At 38.7% G+C, this 21,012-nt stretch overlaps 1 protein-coding gene across 2 annotated transcripts in view; it reads right to left on the reverse strand.

Annotated features, from left to right (window-relative positions):
* Positions 1-698: 698 nt before the first annotated feature.
* LOC136880960 (ATPase family gene 2 protein homolog A) overlaps positions 699-21,012 on the reverse strand; it is a 112,475-nt gene continuing 92,161 nt past the window's right edge. For both annotated transcript variants that reach the window (XM_067153511.2, XM_067153512.2), the window contains exons 8-11: positions 16,283-16,546; positions 14,424-14,588; positions 9,839-9,998; positions 699-921 (exon numbers count right to left, since the gene is read on the reverse strand). In XM_067153511.2, the coding sequence (XP_067009612.2) occupies positions 9,840-9,998; positions 14,424-14,588; positions 16,283-16,546 (588 nt within the window). In that variant the 3' untranslated portion in view covers positions 699-921; position 9,839. The remainder of the gene's footprint in view (positions 922-9,838; positions 9,999-14,423; positions 14,589-16,282; positions 16,547-21,012) is intronic.

The following is a 21,012-nucleotide window of genomic DNA, read 5'->3' on the forward strand; positions in this document are numbered from 1 at the left end:
GATTAAGAATCTTAAAGATTATACCACTGATAATATGGGCTTAAACAAGAAATTAATTTCTTGTAATGAGTTTCCAGTCGAAAGTCGCTTGATTCAGGTTTAATACTACATCCAGACGGTGGTCGTGACTGTTTATAAGAGGAACTGATCAGACGGAAAAATGGAACGAAAGTATGAGCAAAGGAAAGGCGATGGCCACGAAGGGCATGAAAATGAAAAACTCCCTAGGCCTTGCAAACCTAATACCACCATGCACAGAAAATAACCGAGAGAGGTCAGATAAGGAGCCTGGTACAAGCAGGCACAGGATACTTTGTACTTTTCTCTTCTTCTTATTGAGCCCCTACTTACTTGTTTGTTCCTTTTCATCTATATAATAAGAGTTTTGTCTGTACATTGCTCAGAAATTGAAAAGAATGGTAAATTTGTATTGGTCATCCCGACAGTAACAAGGAAATGTTCTGTCACGAGAAAATCGCTCAAGAGAATTTAATGAAAATCAGTATGTAAAGTTGGAGAATAGCAGCTACAAATAATTTTATTTACACTGAATAATGGTACTTTAGGGGAAGGCCTAACATTTCATTTTATTTAATGGTATTTCAGTCCAGTGTTTCTGCTTGCTGATTACCAACAATTTGATTTTAAAATGTAATTGTGCACAGGTAAGGGTAAGTTTGAGAAGAAAAAGTGATAAAACAGGTTAAAGCATACGTCTTGTTCCATTACCATCACAAGGTACATCAAGATGAGTACATGGTTCAGTAACAGGTCACCTTTCCAAGTGTAGATTAGACAAGAGATGTCCTGCGCTAGGGATACATCCACATTTCAAAAGTCAGCAGTTCAACACCTCCTTTCTCTTCTAGATGGATTTTCTCGAGTCCTGCAAACAGTCGCAGCAGGAGAGGCACCTAGAGCCTGGAACAACACATGCATGGGTCTGATAAATACAATGACAGGTGAAGAGAAGACAAGGGCTCTCCTCAATGCCGAGCTTCTCTTTGTACTTTTCCCTTCTTCTTATTGTGCCCCTACTTTCTTGTTTGTTCCTTTTCATCTATATACCGTATATATAATAAGAAGAGTTTTGTCTGTACATTGCTCAGAAATTTAAAAGAATGGTATACTTGTATTGGTCATTACAGGATGCATCCGACCAATTATCACACACTGGCTTCCCACCCTAAGCCACATACCACCACCTCCATCCCTAAGAAGATCACAGTCACTGCTTAAGTTATGGAAGAAAATAGAAAAGAATCCTCACCTCCCTACTCATTCTGACATAGCAGCTTCTCCAGCTAAACGACTGAAATCCAGACACTATTCTTGGCATTCTGCAATTAATCTACAGACCACCACCTTTAATGTATCGGACGCCTGGAAAGAACAACGGCAACAGCAATCCTCGTTACCACATCATCACATCATTGAGAACCCCTGCAAATGCCCATCTCCCAGACGGCAGTGGAGGACGCTAAACTGAATTAGGACCGGCCAAGGTAGATGTGGAGCAACTCTCTTCAAATGGGGATGGAAGACATCAACGCAATGTGAGTGCGGAGAAGAGGGGCAGAGAGTGGATCACATTGCATTTGAGTGTCCTTTGCATGCTTATAGAGGCTCTATAGAGGACTTACACTGTGTCTCAAGCGAAGCTCTTTTCTGGCTCTCAACTTCGCACCGACACAGATAGGTCTTATGGCGACGACGCTCTCAACATTTGACATTGAACTTTAATTATGAACTTGAGATGGTAGTTGTACATAATGTATATAACATTGTACTCATCATACGCTAAATAAATAATTGGCCATGTCCACAGTAACAAGGAAATGCTCTGTCACGAGAAAATCGCTCAAGAGAACTTAATGAAAATCAGTATGTAAAGTCAGGGAATAGCAACTACAAGCTAGGCTACAAATAATTTTATCAGTTGGCAATGGCTGAGTAGTGGGTATGTGATGGTAGTGTTCCACAATATTTTGTGATTATGGTTGTATGTAGTTTGAATAACGAAATTAAATTATCGATCGTGATACCATTCTTCGCCACCACGAGCTCTTGTGTAGCATGTCAGAAGGCTGTTTTTAGGCAAGATATAAATTTTTTTTTTGCTAGGGGCTTTACGTCGCACCGACACAGATAGGTCTTATGGCAACGATGGGATAGGAAAGGCCTAGGAGTTGGAAGGAAGCGGTCGTGGCCTTAATTAAGGTACAGCCCCAGCATTTGCCTGGTGTGAAAATGGGAAACCACGGAAAACCATCTTCAGGGCTGCCGATAGTGGGATTCGAACCTACTATCTCCCGGATGCAAGCTCACAGCCGCGCGCCTCTACGCGTACGGCCAACTCGCCCGGTGATATAAATTCTAAGATTCAGTGTAGCAACTGTCAAGGTTGGTTCATTTGCAAATGTGTTAATATAGGAGACGTTGAATTAAATTTCTTAAAATCTGAAAATCAAGTTTGGAGGTGTGCTCGTTGTGAAAAGGAAAGATGAAATAGTGTACATGGCTTGGAACTATCAACAACACCATCTATTGGGGATATTTATCAGCTCTTACTTGAGTTGAAGAAAGAAATTGCAGAGGTTAAGAAATCAAGTGTAAAGGCTGAGCGAGAGTTAGGCAAAAGTTTGGAGTTAGCTCACGTAAAGTTGGATGAAAATGCAACATTTATTAAAAAACAGTCTGAACTAATAAATCAATACATGGAGAAATTGAGAGAAGAAAATTTAAGTCTTAAGAAGCAACTAAAAGACCACAAATGCAGTTAGATTAATTTTATCAGTATGGTCGTCGTAACACGGTTGATATTTTAGGCATACCTGAACGAGTTAATGAGGATGTTTATGAAATTGTTAAGCATGTAGGTCAAGTATTAAATGTGGAGATCAAGAATGAATCGATTGATGCATGTCGTAGACTGAAGAGGCAATTGCATCAAGCTTCAGGTGCCATTGTAGTGAAGTTTGTACAGCATAGTGTCAAGAATGAACTCATTCAAAAACGCAAGGTTAAAAGGGATTTAAATGCGTCTCACCTCGGATTCTCTAAGTATGAAATGGTGTATAGAAACCACAGTTTGACGTCCGTACGAGAAAAGGTCCTTTGGCCAAGCTCGAAGAATTAAGGAGAGAAATTATACTTTTCTATGGGTAGATCATGGAGGTTACATTAAACTCCGAAAAAGAGAGCGTGTTACATGTGATAAATGTAATTTTTGATCCCTATTGATGATATTTGATTGAAATAATAACAATAAGTTATTTTATTAATTTGGCCACCTAATCAATACAACAAATCTTGTCTTTGTTGAATAACATTGACATGTTAATTAAAATGGTACATGTTTTGCCTTACATATAGGGATCATCAGCCATGGGTTTAACAGACTTGAAAGAAAATTAACATGGTAAAAGACTAGTACAAAGTTGGTTTTAAAGACTATGCTATGAGTGAGAAGTTTACATTTGGTGAAAGTATTTGCAATAGTGACATTGGAAGACTACTATTGTAAGTAAAATGAATAAAGCAACAGTTTGTTATAGACAAGTGGTAAAATTGCTATAAAATGATGTTGACTGACTAGCAGTTAGAACTACATAATAATGAGAATAACGATCACAATCGTATTTTTTAAAACATAATGTTGAATAAAATAATGTTGAAAGATGGTCAAGTGACCTGTAATTATTTGTTTACGTAAGATAAAAGTCAAAAGTCAACCAGATACGCCGAACATTACAATGCACAAAGACACGATAACAGTTTGCTTCACGAGTTATGCTTTAATGTTAGAAAAGGAAATTTAAGATTTCGGCAATTATGTATGACTCCAGTTTCCAAAACTGCATTTTTTAAGAACTATCCGTTTATCAATATGTGCAAAACTTACAATAACTTAATAAGTATCATATAGATCTTGACTTTGCTAATGAATATGATACATTTGTGGGAGAAGCTAAAGAACTCTGTGGGTTAACAGGATGGACCAAGAAGGAAAAAGAGACACCTTGGTGGAACGACCGATTCAAAGCAGCCATTAAGGCAAGAAACCAACCAAACAAGATGCTAGATAAAGAAAAACACAAAACTATCCAAGAGCAACTAAGACAAGAAGTTAATAGACTACAGGAACTTTATAGAACAAAGAAACTCATAGTTAAGAGGGTAGTAAGAGAAGGAAAAAGCATGGAATGAGTTTGTGGATAAATTGGAATTAGACAGCAGAGGAAATAGAAAACTATTGTAAAGGGTAATCAAGAAGAGATGGTGTGAAGAAGACGATATAAAGGCAATAGAAGGAGACAACGGAACCTTAGTGCGAGAAGAGTATGAAATCAGGAATGAATTTAATACCTTTTTTGATAATCTCCTAAATGGAGTAGCGAGCACTACGTCAGACAGTGAGGAACCCTGTAGTAGTAACGACGAAAGTAGAAGCATAGAACCCCCAATTACATGGCTGGAGATAGAAAAGTCTATGAAAAGTATGAGGAAAGGAAAGAAGTTGGAGTGGATGAGTTAAGTACAGAAATGTTGCGAGCAGCAGGAACTCCAGCAGTCCGGCGGTTATATAGACTCCTTAACACAGTATGGCAGGAAAACACTATCCCAGAAGACTAGAAGAAGGGTATAATCATACCTCTTTTCAACAAGGGGAATAGAGGGAAATGCATCTACAACCTTGGAAGTACTCTGCTCTCTCATGGTCTAAAACTCCGGGGAAAAAATCATAGAGTAAATTAAGGAGGATTTGTAGAACCTTTATTGGAAGAGGAAGAATATGGTTTTAGGCCTAGAAGAACAACTACAGACCTTATCTTTGCTGTGAGGATTTTAATGGAAAAGCAATGGGAAAAAGGGAAACCACTTTTTCTACTATTCCTAGACATCGAAAAGGCTTATGATAGTGTACCAAGGGAGCATATCTGCAAATGTCTAAAAGAGCTGGGAGTTCATGACAGTCTTATTGCAAAAGTGAAGATGCTGTATGATAAAACCAGAAGTTGTGTGCAAGTGGGTTGCGGGCCGTTGAAATGATTTGAAACGAAGAGAGGAGTACAGCAAGGCAGTGCTTTATCACCTCTCTGTGACGGATGCCATAATAAAGGCTCTAAAAAGAAAGGAGCAGCAGGACTTGCAGACGACGTCGTGATCTGTGGTGAAAGCAGAAATGATGTGGAGAAAAAACTGCAGAAATGGAGTCAAGAGTTTAAGAGGTAAGATGGTATTGATGAAGTTACAGAGGGGGGATGACAAACCACAAATCAGAATAAATGACACCAAACTGGACTTGGGTAGTATAGTATCAAAAGACAACGTTGCAAAGAATGAGCTGGACAGTCGAATTAGCAAGGCACCACCAAGTAAGATAACTGCTGTGGGATAAACAAGTACCATTAAAAGCAAAGATGACATTATATAAATCATATTTTACACTCTCAAACCAGACAACTCCAAGCTGCATGCACCATGATACACAAGACCAGGAAGGACAAGGACCCGGGCAACTGGAGATGGTCGATGATGATGAGTCATTGGGTGCTCGACATTAAAATGTATGCCTAAATATTCTAACTGCATCAATTACAAGATTCCACAGCCCTGGTGCTATGGGATTATTAGAATCCAGAATTTTAGGTACTGATATGTTAAAATGCAAATTTACTTAAGCGAAAAAGTATATACTACCCTGTTATGCTATGAGATTTGCATAGATATTAGGGGTACGGCTTATATAACTCCTTGAATTTATGTTACTCTTGCTACATTATGGTACAACGGGTTGCATGACACTTCCTACAAACCAAATTACTTTGCATTCTAACCTACCGTATTGCCACCTAGTGATTATGAACGAGCAGTAGAATACTAGAAGTTCAAAATACTCTATTATGTCATGTTCGTGGTATCATCATCATCATTTCCCCTTTTCCAGCTCCTGCCGGGCCGGGGTATTTATGGAACTTCTCCATCTTCCTCTTTCCTTCCACCATTCCTCTTCCACGATCTTGTCCCAGTCTAAATTTCGTCTTCTTATGCCGCTCTTCACCGGTTCAATCCACCTTCTTCTAGGTCTTTTTTTTGCTCTCTTGCCCTTGCACTTTGCCTCCTGCATCTGTCTTGGAATTCTATTCTCCTACATCGTCTTTACATGTCCAAACCACCTTAGTTTATTCTTTCCAACTCTCTCATTTACCTTTCGTATCCTATCTTCCTTCCTAACATCTTCATTTCTCACTCTGTCTTTTCTACCATCTCACTGGCTTGCCTGCTAAAGTCTCAGCTGCATAAGTCAGTATGGGTACATAGTACATCTCTTTACTTTTCCTTGGTACTTCTTTGCTCCAAACACATTTTCTTACACTTTGGTAGAATGCATTCCTCCTGCTAATCTCCATGTCCACCCTAGGTATTTAAAGCTGTCCACGACTTCCAATTTTCACAGTGCCCTTTCCTTGCCTTCACCCTCTCGACATCACCACAGTCTTGCTTTTCTCTGTACTGATTTCCATGTCATACTTCTGATTTTTTTCGTTCAGTACATCTAGTTGTTGTTGCACTGCTTTGCTGGTCTTTCCCCAGATCACATCATCATCTGCAAATAGCAGTATCTTCATCTCTTTATCTCCATATTATACCTTTCTTTGCTTTACAGTTTTGTCCTTGACCATAATAAACAAAAGAAGTGACAGCACACTCCCCCGTCTTATTCCTAAACCATTCTGTCTTTCCAGCTGGAGTCAGTACTCTGTTAACACAGCTGTTGTACATTGCTTGCACCGTTTCTAACATTTCTCTTCCAAGTCTCTTTTTAACCATGGTTTCCCAAACCTTCTCTCTGGGGACACTATCATATGCCTTTTCTAATCTATGAAAGTCATGACCAGATCGTTTCCATATTCCCAGTTCTTTTCCATCAGCTGTCTCATGCTAAAGATTGGGTCCACTCTGGATCTTCCCCTCCTGAAGCCATATTGTTCCTCTTGTAACTCTCCTTCAATCTTTCTTCTCATTCATCTTTCTAATATCCTTTCCAGTATTTTAACTACCTGCAATATAAGTGTGATTCCTCTATAGTTACCACAAACTTTCTTGTTCCCTTTCTCAAACACTGGTATTATTATCACTTTTTTCCAGTCTTCTGGTTCACATTTGTGTTTCACATACAATTCAGTAGTTGGTACAACTATTGCATACCAACAGGTCCAGCAGCCTTTATCATTTCCACACTGATTTCTCCATCCCTGTTGCTTTTCCCGCTAACTCCTCCACCAGCATTGTTGAGTCCTCACACTGCATTGCTTCTATCTCCTCTGTACAGATGTTCACATTCAATAGTTTATCAAAATACTCATTCTGGGAGTGTTAACAATTCCCCATTTACCTTTTTCACTAGCTTTGCGGTAACTCTTTCTGTCCTCTTACTTCTTATAAGTCCTTTTATGCCACTTACATCCACTTCCATTTTTTGTGTAAATTCTTCCCAACTCTTCTTCTTTTCTTCTCCTACCACCTTCTTACATCTCAGTTTGCTGTTGAGATACTTCCTTTTGCTTTCTTCTGTTTGATCTTGGTTCCATTCTCGCCAGGCTGTATTCTTTTCTTTCACCACTTTCCTCACTTCCTCATTCTACTACGGTGTCTCCTTTTCTTTCACTCTTATAGATGTCCTGCCACAAACACGCTCTGCTGCACTAACAAATGCCTTTTTAAAATTGGCCCACTCTTTTACATTCTCCACTTCAATAACTGGGATTTGTTGCTTCAATCTCTCCTGAAAAACTTCCTGTACATTTTTGTCTTTCAATTTCCATACTTTTATTTTACTTTCTCATATCTCTTTTAGTTTTTCCATTTTTCACAGGCGAAAACTTCGGATGCATAAATTATTCGAGGAATTCAGATATTAAAAAATTATTTACAATTCATTTACATTTACAAGATACATTTACAATATATACACAATCGATTCAACTCATTTACGGTTAATCATCATTTGGCATAAAATTCCGTCGAGAGATTTTTTCTGAAAAGTCAAATAGGGTGCATCAGGTAAGTTGGACACGTGGGTTTGAAGTACCGACACTGGAAAATATTCTTCCCGTTACGACCTGAAGAAGTAGATGATATACTGGCAAAAAAGGAAACTGTCCAACACGCAAAGGGCCGGGCATTAAAGGAGGGACCATGCTATATTTCCTCAAACCGTTCATATCCAATCTTGTACGAGTAACGTGTCCATTCACCCTTTTTCTTGGATACGAACATGGATCCCTCACAGAAGTTTTACTTTAGGCATTGCTTTTCGTTTCAGAACAACGTAAGGTGCAAGCTTTCTGCCATCACCTGTTACAGCAAGCACTGCAGTACATTGTTGTTTTTTGCTTCCGGTAGAGCATACGATAACACTCAGTGTCCCTTTCTTATCGATTGTTCGACTTTGTGGCATATGGAAACTGAATGGCGTCTCACCTGGGGTTCTTATTTGGGATAACAAATATTCCTTCACTTTACGCTTCTCAATCACAGAGCGATGAAAATCAATTACTTTTAGGTTGAAATCATTCAGAATTTTGTGAAATAAAGTTGTTCTTTGTCTCTTCATCAAATTAATCATCAAGCCTCGGCTGACCTTCAAATCCGAGACACTGATTCCATGTGTAGCAGCTATTTCTCGTTCTTCAAAATACAGCATTTCGAGAGAAACGGAATAACCAACGTTGCATAACAAAATCATATATTTAAGCAGACCCTCCTCTACTTGCCACTTGTTGAATTGCATTGCACACGTTGCACCTGCGGCCCGCTGCCCTATTTCCGTATGTTTCACCACGAGTTTAATTCTTGCTCACAGTGGAGATCACAGAAAACTCATGTCCCGTACCCGAAACACTCGTACTAGACTGGAATAGAGTGTTACTAGTCACCCCTGCACTGATTCTGCAGTGGTATTTCCTACCGGCTGATAACAGCACGTTGCCCAGTATTTGGAATGCCCGATTATGCAATAGGAAGGCGGCTACCTAAATAGTTGACATCTTTATTTCGAAACGCATCCGGAGCTGCGCGATGGATGTTCGAAGAAGTCAAATACGTGAACATGTCTTTTTCTCCATTTTGGTCCCAAAAATATTGGGATGCATAAATTATGCGAGGGTGTTAATTTTGCAAGGAAAATATGGTATTACGATGGGGTCGCCACTTGCAAAGGCATTTTATACCTACTGCCAGGTGTTATTCTAGGCAGCTCCACTGGAGTACAGCCGCCTTCTGTAGCCGCTCCTCTGGAGTACAGACGCTACAAGTTTCCCTCTTCCGCAACCGATGCCGTACTGAAGTCCACCTTCTCTGCCATTGATGCCATTGGGGTCTTCACCCATACCCTGGACTTGGGCCCGCCATATTTGTGATCCCTGGAGAGAGGGTGTTGCAGTATTTTAAAGCCCCCAGGAACTGGGCTGTCTGTTGGTCCGCGGGTTGCAATGGGTATTTCAACTAGCCCTACTGAATTGCAGGGCCCCCCTATCCCTCCTCTAGGGGTTAACAGGTTCCCCTGAGATAATAACACTAAAATAGTTCAATTCTGTTGTTAATGTTTACCGACTTATATTACTGAGGGGAATACATTAACATTTTATTATATTCATTTTTTACGCAGTATTCCCCGCCCGGCTACTCATTTCTGCCTCCCCCCAGATGACAAAAATTTCTAGGGGGTGGGGGGGAACACTGAACATGCTAACCATTTAGCCATGGAGCTAACAAGTCAAAATGAAATAAATACAAAATGCACGGTACTTAAGAGGGAGTAGATCAAACTAACCTTAGCTTTTCAAATACTTGTCGTAGAGCTGAAGTAAGGAGTCTGGTGTGCGAGGAACAACGTACTCCAGAGCAATCTCAAAGTGTCGGAGTGACACTTCTGGAGCATTGATGTCTTCTTCCAGAGCTTTCATTGCAGCTTCGTGACACACCGCCAGGACCTGCAACATGTTAGGTAACAGTTACTGCAAGCCCAATAGTTGGACTGTACCAGGATGCTCCTGTCACACATTAAACAAACTGCTAGAGACTAAAACAAAATCTATATGGACATTATTGTAGGAAATTTAATTCTAAATCTTGCATTTATGCCCCTATTTTTATACGACTAAGTGCATGTAAACTTCTTTTGCAGAAAACTGAATCATACTGGGTGGGCTACATTTTTACCATACATACAGTCAAACCTCGTTAAGACATTTCTGCAGGGGACAACATAAATGAACGTGTTATTGAGGAACGCACTAATGAGGTTTCACTGTACATACATCTTCATTAGACTGTTAGGCCTTTCAGCCTCTGTTTGTAATTAGTTCTGTGGCCTCATTTAGTTCTATACCCCTTATCATTAAATCATTAGAAACTGAGAAACAATCGTCATCTTGGTCTCCCTCTACTTCTCCTACCTTCCATAACAGAGTCCATTATTCTCCTAAGTAACCTATCCTCCTGCATTCGCCTCACATGACCCCAATACCGAAGCCGTTTTTTGCGTACAGCTTCATCCATCAAGTTCATTCCTAACTTAGCCTTTATCTCCTCATTCCAAGATCCCTCCTGCCATTGTTCCCACCTGTTTATACCAGCAAACATTCTCATTACTTTTATGTCTGTTACTTCTTACTTATGAATAAGACACACTGAGTCCACCCAGAAGTTGGTCTCAAAACAGACCAATTCTCCTAACATCCAACGCGTATTGAGGTCAGGAAATAGTTCCTCAAAACATACATCTAGAGCACAGCTTTGAACGGATGTGAGAAGTACAGGCAGGAAGCTTTTGAGCTCTGTTGTTACAGGTGGGTGGAAAAGCTGACAAACAAACAAGTCCGGATGAAAATAAAGAAGGAAACCTATGGAAAAAACATTATCTAATGAAGATGTAGCCTTCTAGGACACATACTGAGGCATGGAGGGATCTTACTGAACACACTACAGGAACAATATGAAGGAAGAAATTGTAGAGGAATATGCAATATTATTGAACTACATTACTAAACTAGGGACTAGTTTCAGCCTTGGCTGGCCATCTTCAGCCTTAATGTAATACATCTAATAACTAAACAAATGTAAAAACACACAACTGACATGAAAACTTATGTACAAACACACAATTAACACTAACATCTGGGATGAACTCAGTGTAAAATCTGAAAAATAAATTAGGCTCTAAATTCTTAGCATCTGGAGTATGTTCATCATCCAGATCTTTCTTGTATTGATATTCATAGAATTGCTAATCATTACAATTTCAATTTACAATCAAAGTTAAGGGTAGGGTTTTCCACCTGTTCAATACTATAAAAAATGTGAAATAATTAAAATGTCACATTTTTATTGTCATTTGGTACCGGTTTCGGCAATTTTATTTGCCATCATCAGCCTAGGATGAAGTAACAAGGACATTTAACTAGTGACATTAGAATATTTATACTATATGTATGTACAAACACTTCTAAAATAAACTTGTTATTTACAATTGCATTATATCATAAAACATTTGGATAGTTCAAAAACAAAGACTAAATACCTCCTTATAAGGTTCTATATACAGTCTTGTACATGTATATCTCCTAGTGTTGTTAAATGTTTGCAACTATGAATAAAATTAATTATAGCACCAAATTTCAGATTAAATTTTCTTTTGTTAATTATATCTTAATAGCTGTTAAAAATATACAACTGGCCTTGAGGCGATATATAAAACCTTTTAAACATTCTGTCATGAGAGATCTTTGCAAGAATACACTACCAGCTAATTTTGTTCTAGAGCATTGTTATACAGTGTAAAAGGGTAGAAGACCACTTTATTGACCATTTTGTGTAAAAAAACAGTTCTTCATGAATTATGATCAATGAACCATCTATATTGTTTGGATTGTTTATTTGTTAAAAGATTTAATGGTATATATCTTGCATGGATTGACTGAAACAGCTTGACTTAGTAGGGTGTCAATAGTTTTAGTCCTATACTTCGGTATTATATTTGATGATGTGAGGTAAACTTGAGGCCGCAAGTTGACAGGCGAGATTTCGTGAAAATACACTGTTTTCAGGTGGATAATCGTGAATCTGGAAAGATCTCGAATCAAACAGACCTCAAGCACCATGTTCATGGGCGAGGAGTTAAAGAGTTAAACTGCTAACACCACTCAAGTAGATTTGGTAATTGATGATCTGACTACAGAATCAACATTTACCAGTTCCCATTTTGCAATTGAAATTGTAATGATTAGCAGTGATGGAACTAACAATTCTATGAATATCAATACAAGAAAGATCTGGATGATGAACATACTCCAGATGCTAAGAATTTAGAGCCTAATTTATTTTTCAGATTTTACACATAGTTCATTCCAGATTTTAATGTTAATTATGTGTTTGTACATAAGTTTTCATGTCAGTTGTGTGTTTTTACATTTGTTTAGTTATTAGATGTATTACATTAAGGCTGAAGATGGCCAGCCAAGGCCAAAACTAGTCCCTAGTTTAGTAATGCAACTCAATGATATTTTTTGTTATTTTATGAAATACTTCCTCTCATGCAGAGGCTGACTTGCGACAAAGTATAGTTTTACATTTATTTCTAAATGAGAAATAGATATACTGTACTGGAGAAATGTTGAAGGTAAGAGTGATTTCTTAGAATTATCAGTGAACCGCTTAAGGCTATGATGGCAATCTCCGGTAACGTTGTAACTGGCAGAGACATCTGTTTCCAGAAATTAGCGGCAAAAACGGGAATCGCTCCCCTAGCTCCAATCATCAGACCTACTATGTCGATTTACTCTAGCTGGTATTAATTAAATAATTATTATTGTGATCACAATTCAATACGGATCAAAACCATGAAGTTTATATCCTATGATAGTAGAGGAAGACCAAGATCATCCACAGTCTGTTTCCAGTCATTCAACTGTGTCAGGAATGGGATGAATGAAGCCCCATCTAGCAGCAACGATAGGCATTGTGTTGGCTACTGAAGCCTATCGCTCTCCTCTGGGGCAACGACTAATGACTAACAGATATATATAATCGTATGGCCTCAGCTACCGTGTGCAGACATTTCAATTTGACGCCATCTGGCTGTCTGCTCGTCAATTTCGACGTTCCGTTTTACTCTAGGCCCCCACTAGATGGCAGACTGAGTAAACCGAAACTCTCTTGGGCATCTATGGCTGAGATTTAATGAATTTTGTCGGGTAAACACCAAATGTGTCACCAGAGATCTTTTACATGCCGACATCGTACGACATGGAGTGTCGAATGGACTTTTTGCCGCGCTTCAAAAATCCGACTACCTCCGCCGGGTTTGAACCCGCTATCTTGGGATCAGGAGGCCGACACTCTACCGCTGATCCACAGAGGCAGCTGACTAACAGATGAAATGAAATGATTTTGGAGTGTGTTCCTGGAATGAAAGATGATAGGGAAAACCAGAGTACCCAGAGAGAAAGCTGTCCCGCCTCCACTTTGTCCAGCATGAATCTCACATGGAGTGACCAGGAGTTGAACCACGAAACTGAGTGGTGAGAGGCCAACACTCTGCCGCATGAGCCATGGAGGCTCTGCCAAGATGATCTTGAATCCAACAAATTCAAAAAGATGTTGGCTACACGAGGTATCAGACATGATAACTAGATGATGATGTGTTCTACCATTGATATTTGAAAAAAGTGAGAGCAACTATCTTCATATTTAACAAATGCCTCATAAGATGTTCAAAACTTCCAAAATATTCAGTCTATTTCTTCAAGGAATATTTAATACTTAAACAGATAATATGAGTCCTGTTCAAACTCTTCAGAGGGCTTACCCATCTGCCCTACTTTATTCATGCAATGCCGTTTTCACTAATCAAAGTAATGGCATGCAAGCTCTGCTACACTTTCAATTTGATCGCTTCAAAGGGCCATCCTTTCTAGCTGTTTGTTTTATGCTGCACCGACCCGCATAGGTCTTAATGGAAACGAAGGCAGAAAAGGGTTAGAAAGGAAGTAAATGTGGCCTTAATTAAGGTACAGTCTGGTGTGAAAATGGAAAACCACAGAAAACTATCTTCAGGGCTGTTGAGAGTGGGGTTTGAACCCACTATCCCCTGAATACGTGCCTCAAACCGTGAGTTCGGTGAATGTAGAAAGCGTGTGAATCAAGAGCGATGCAGGAGTTGGCGCGTTATCATGGAGAAAGCCTCCATAAATCTAGTCATTCTATTCTGACACCATCTGGCATCAACATCAGCACCAATGCCCTATGGTCATGACAGTCGCCTGACCACTGGTAACACTGCATGTGGCTGACTACTGAAAACAAATACTAATACACTGCAACACATACATGCTGCCGAGTGTGATGGTACTCTGTACCTCTGCTCCCGAATAGCCTTCAGTTTTAGCCACCAGGTCCTCAACTTTAACATCAGCAGCGACAGGCATCTTCTTCAACTTGAGGGAGAAGATCTCGTGCCGCGTCTGCTTATCGGGCAACGGTACGTACACGATGCGGTCCAGCCTACCGGGGCGAAGAAGGGCCTGTAACACGACAAAACCAATAACCAACTGCACCAAGTTTAACCTTCAATTACTCATATGGAGTTTTTTAAAGCCCCACTCCTTTTTATAACTAAGACTAATATTTCTGGTGAGCATGCGTGGCTTGAGGTAGTTTAGTAGCGAGGCCTGGAAGACTCCACATGAGTAATTAGACATGTAAACAAAAAAGAGGTACATTTTAAAATATTCCTGTTCCATCGAAATTAATTATATTTCATCTTAAGTCATATACAGAGAGAGAGGGACAGACTAGGTAAGTACAATGTCCCAGTTCTACATCCATCTCTTCTCAGCCGCACTTACCACTGAAAGTCAGTTAAGATGGCCGCTCTGGTGATGAAATGAGCTTGTCAGGGGCTGAGAAAAACTCCAACTGATAAGGATAGAACAGTGTATGTATTCTCTTCCCACACTGTGCTTATCCTATCTTTCTGATCTGTCACTTATTTGTTCTTTTCCATTATTAATAGTAGTAGTATTCATTTTACATCCGTAACACCTTTTTTACAATTTTCAGAGGAACTGATGGGCTGGAAATTTTGTTCCACAAGCTCTCTTTTCAGCCAGTAAATCGACTGACATTAAGGCTCGCATTTGAGCTTCTTCAAATACGATCAGAGAGAACTGCCATCTTTGGATCAGGAACAAGTGGAGCTGATAATCACATTGTTTTACCCTTTAACCCAGCACCTCTACCACAGACATCTGTAAGGTCCTATTTTCTGAAATAATCAACAAATTGTACAACTTTTAATACTCCAAGTACGACCATACTTATATCTCTCTCCGTGTTATCTTCTTCCTTTAAGCTTTGTCCCACTGTCCACTGTTATTCCTTCTTCCTGCCGAAACGTCTTCATGTCTTTGTGGACAGACAGCTAGTGGGAGCGGAGAAACACTTCTTCTGGTCTGCACAACCATACCACCTTAACCACATCTCTGTTAGCTTATCAGTGAAGGTGTGACCCTAAAACTTCACCTTGTTCCTTATTTGGCCTTCCCATGAAATTCATCATGATCAACAGCTTAGACAGACCTCACAGTTCATAACATCTGCATTTACTGCACTTTCACCAACTGTAAATTAGTACTAATTATGATGTTTGTGGTCATCCTTGCAGCCCATAAAGGACTGCACACAACCCTAAGAGTAAATGTCTATTGATCAACATTTTTGAAACTTAAATCTTAGTCCATAGTGTGTAGATTACAGGTATCAATGGGCTTATTAAAGTCCAAACAATCATTGATTTCAAATTACAGCTGTTTGAAGTTGACAATTTTTGCAACACACAGGGATGGGTCTCGAACGTTCATCCTTCTAACATAAATATATAAAGACACCGTCACTGATGGTTGGGTTGCCTGCCTGCTGGGGGTTATAGTGGCACATTCTCTTCCTTCTTCAGATTATTTCAGAAGTAGCACAGCTTCAATGCTTGTGTAAGTCAACGACTGTTATATGGGAGGCACACATACAGTACCAAGCAAACTGTTGCTTTTAATAAAAATGATGTTATTGGCTTAACATCCCACTAACAACATTTGCAGTTTTCATAGTGCCACAAGAGTTCTTTGGGTGAGAGCCTTTTAACATAAAATGTCAAATTCAAACAGCTGTAAATTGTTTGAACTTTGTGGCCGTTGATCTACACATAAGGACTATTACTTACTTTATCAATCCTGTCTGGTCTGTTGGTGGCAGCCAGCACCGTGACGTTACCCAGAGGTTCCACTCCATCCAGCTCGGTCAGCAGCTGGGCTAACACTCTCTCCTGAACGCTACTGCCGCTCTGCGATGAGCCCGAACGCTCGCCACCCAAAGCGTCCAGTTCGTCGAAAAACACAACGGAAGGAGCCACCTGCCTGGCTTTACGGAACACCTCTCTCACCGCTTGTTCAGACTCGCCGACCCACTTGCTGAACAATTCTGGACCCTGTTTAACCACAGTACAGTACAACACTTATAATGCATCTCTGTTCACCATGTTCTGACCTCATCTCAACAGTAAATTGCCTTGAAACTCCTCCAATTTGATAATAAGACTGCATGCTAAACAGTTCCTATTCAGTGTTTGTATTTGGAGGGTGGATGTTCTTTCCACATGTAGTTTTACAATAAATTTCTTTCCCAATATCCTATCCTTAAGATGTGACCTTATTAAGGACTATGGAACTGTCTTGTCCAGGGAGCTTGTTGGCAGGACAGTTCTCCTTGTCCTGATCCATTCCGAGGCTTCATACAATGGGCTCACCACTCCAAAGGCATTTTATATCTAACTACCAGGTTTCAATGAGGCCACGCCTAAAAATCTCCTTCTGCAAGGTGAGTAAAATGTACTGTGATGTCACCATCCAGTACCGCATGAAGCTCTACCAGGCAGTGTGCATCAGCTGTTAGAAAAAGACGAATGTTTATTATTCAAGATCGCGAATAACTTCAAAATGACAGAAGAAAGGTTCAAAAATGCAGAGTCAGGCAATCTATCAGGTGTGGTTGCTATCAAGGAGACATCATTCTTAAAAATAGAGACTGTTTTGTGGCTGCAGAAATTCACGGATCGAAAGCAAATTGATAAGTGGCATGCAATGTACTGTAAATCATGGTATTAGAATAATAAAGAACATGAACAGACATTACTTAAATCGACTGAACAGTTTGTTTCTAGATTCATTCTCATATTGAAAATACATTAAATTTTTGGGCTTTCACCATTACTACAGTAACAAGTCGGACTTCAGCACTAACATAAAAATATGGCTATCTATAGTTCTATAACCTATCATTCCAGAAATGTATACATTGATTAAATATCTTCAGTTCAGTTTTTCTCAAGCTGAGCATATGAAGCAAGAACAACGTCTTGGTGACATTTTCACTCAATATAGGAATATCTTTGGGTGCAGTGATTTTTACCCTTTGATTTATTGATTTGGCATCTACAATCTAAAACTTAGTTAAGTTTGGACAATATTTTAAATATCAATATCACTATTATTTGTAGTAGTGTATTTTCACTACAGGGTGCACAATTATGTTATTTATTTCACGAATATTATTATTAATGAGCATAGTTAACTTATATGGCTGAGACCACCCCAACCAACAAGCACTAGGTTTGTAGAGATAAACATTTGAAGGGCCAGGGGGAAAAACTATGAGAGTCATTAAAATAAAATAAAAATGAGTTATTAGTACCAGTCGGTTGCTATGGTGATGCTTTACCTTCCTACAATACTAGCATGAGAAAAACTGATGGCAGTCAATACATATGAGCAGATAGAAATTTGCCACAAGGGAGAAAAGTGATGAGAGTCAAGCTGCCAGGTGGCAAGACTGATGAGGGTCAGGCAGCTGCTCCCATAATTCCTGGCTCTTCTGTTGTTTATGTGTTAGTGTTTTGTTTTGAGGTTATCTTCCCTGAGTGAGTTGGCTACTCAGTGTTTTTTACTTATAATTACGACTTAATAGAACTTAGGATTAGTGTTAAGGGTTTTTAAAATTGGAATCTAGAGTCGAAGAAAGTTGTTGCAACCCTAAGAAGAAACCTAAATTAGGAAGGATGACTGATGTAAGAAGAAGTTGCTGGTACAAAGCCGTGAGCTAGGACCAAACTGTCACTGTTCTAGGTTAAAGTGTTTTGATGTAGTTGATGCAAGTTGTAGGACGCTTATTATAAACAAGTTTAACAACATTGGAGACTACAACCAACAAAACTTATATCTCGGAGGCCTCATTACAATATCATTGGTAAAACAGAGACGGTCTCGTAAAGATGAGCCCTCAAATCATTCCTATTCCTAAAGTTACAAAGTAAGATGAGTGAAAGATGGGCCTGTTATTGAAGTGCCTATTTGTTACAAGGCATTTTTGCACTTCATGGGATTATGCTAAGGCGTGTCCAAACTCTGCAATTAATGTTGGTAACTGAAGGGCACATTACAAAAGATGCAGGAGGCTCTCATGATAATAGGCCTAATAAAGTAACAGATGAGACCAAAGGCAAAATCCATGAGCATATTCCCTCTCTGAATGGTCGTAAGTCACACTATAGTCTTTGCGATTGTAAGAAAGTATACCTGCCAGACACACTTGACATAAAAAAGTTACATGCCATGTACTCTGAAAAATATCCTAACCACTCTACATCTTATGACACGTATAGAAAGTATAACATTGGTTTTGGGTACCCTCGTACTGACTCGTGGAGTACATGTGACGAATTTAGAGTAGAGGAACGAGACCTCTCAGTGAAAACTGACAACGCAAAAGAAGAAGAAACTGAACAATATGAAATGAAACAAATCAAAATTACCCATGAACTTAAGCTGAAGCTTGTCAGCAAGAAAGGCTGTTAAGTATAGAGTCAATATGTATGCCCCGGCCCTAACATATCAACGAATGATGTTTGCTCTCAGCAAAGCGTCTTTAAGACTTATGATGAGACCCGAGGGAAAAAAGGAGCAGATGAAATAACATCCATAGTCAACCGCTTTATTACAAATATTTTGAAACCTGAAGTGAGGGATTTGGTAATTTCCTGTGACTCCTGTACAGGCCAAAATAAAAACTTCAGTGTGGTTAGGTATGCCTACTATGCAGTGCATGTTTTGAAACAATTAGATTCAATAAGAATGATTTTTCCTATCTGCGGACACTCCTATATGGAGTGTGATCGTAATATGGGATTAATAAACCAAAAGTCCTATGTTGAAGTGCCTGTGAGTGCTAGAGCCAAAACAAGCCCTTTTGAGATTGTAAAATGCAATGAAAACATTTTTAAAGGGTTTACTCATTTTTTAAGAAGCTTAACTTTGAAAAAAAGTGCCCTTTCAAATCCAGACCTGTTAGGGAAATGTGTGTAAACAAGGATGAGACACAATTCATCTCAGAGAGTTGTACAACAGGGCAGTTTCAAAAATTAACTTCATCGAAGCAAAACATGCTCCAAACAAAAAACCTAAAGGAAGGAAACCATCCAAACCTCCCTGCAAACGCACTGAAATGACACCAGCCCTTGGTATTTCTGTATAGAAGCCGCTTACCAGTATCCAATGCCAAGTTCAAGGATTCGCAACAGCTTAAGAAGTTTATTTCTACCGAAGCGCAATACTTCTATGACAGCATTATAACATCCAGTACCAATGTTCCTGTTGACAATGATGACGAAAGTGATTAAGATTTTTGGAAAGCTTATCGTCACCTAACCAAACGTAGCCTAAATTATTGTGACTTTAACATCTAGAACAACAATTTGTAGCCTTGTGTTCTACATAATATTCTTCTGCAGTAGTAGTAATCCAATGTTTTTAGTTTTACGTTAAACTATTAACTTTTGCTAAAAGTAGGCTAATGCTTATTTTTTTGTTTTTTGTTTCCAGCCGAAGTGCAAAGCAAAATATAGAAGCATGCCAAACTTAGGGCAAGGCCAACAGAAAATCTCAACTTTATGTATGAAAACTTTGATACGACATCTGAAGTACAGTACTGATTGATTGAAATATTTTTGACTCAACTAATGACTCAATTTAAGACTCAACTGAACTTTAAAAGTGAATAATGTTTGAAAAACTTTAGTGAAATGATATTTTGGTTTGATAGTTTGTGTAAAATTTGTCTACTGACTCTCATCGTTTATCTCTCTGGCAATTTGTATGAAGGGTATTTAAAATTTTATAACATTTCAAAATGTGAAGGAAATTAAAATGTTGTTGTCAAGTACTTTTATTGTTCATTTACACTCTTACATAACTCACTGTTAACGGCTGTTTCAGAAGAGAACGTTTTGAACTTTAAAATCGTTCTACTGAAAAACTAATCCTTTCTCACTCTCATCGTTTTCCCCCTCGGACCTTCATTTGTTTTTTCTAAATTCAAGTTTTTTTTATGATGTATACGCTTACTTTATGTTGTATTATAAAGTATTTAGTTGTAGCCTAAATTTGTTTACAAATGTAAACTCATAGTCATAAATAAATAAATACAGTAGAAGTCCGTTATAGCGAGAATTCATAACAGCGAAAACTTTACTCGCTATAACGGATTGTAGTTATATCCAATTTTTTGTAAAAGTTGGGAAAACAAGCATACACATTAAAATCAGTATGAAACGGCAATCAGTTTGTTCAAAACTTGCATTTTTATGGATAATATCCACACAATGAAATAGATGTAGATTCCCATAGGGAACCTGAAATATTTTTCCCAAACGAGTAAATTTAAAATAGCAATATTTTTTTAAAAATTAGGGTTGTTCATAGTTGCTTTAACTCCAAGGTCTTACTGCGACTCTTACATATGGTTACAGAATAATAGTATTAATAATAATATTGCAATTATAAAAAAATATATGGATAATATAAATAAGTACATGTATAATGTAATTAGATTTTGAAGTGCAAG

The sequence above is a fragment of the Anabrus simplex genome, chromosome 9, assembly GCF_040414725.1.
Source record: "Anabrus simplex isolate iqAnaSimp1 chromosome 9, ASM4041472v1, whole genome shotgun sequence".
Lineage (NCBI taxonomy): Eukaryota > Metazoa > Arthropoda > Insecta > Orthoptera > Tettigoniidae > Anabrus > Anabrus simplex.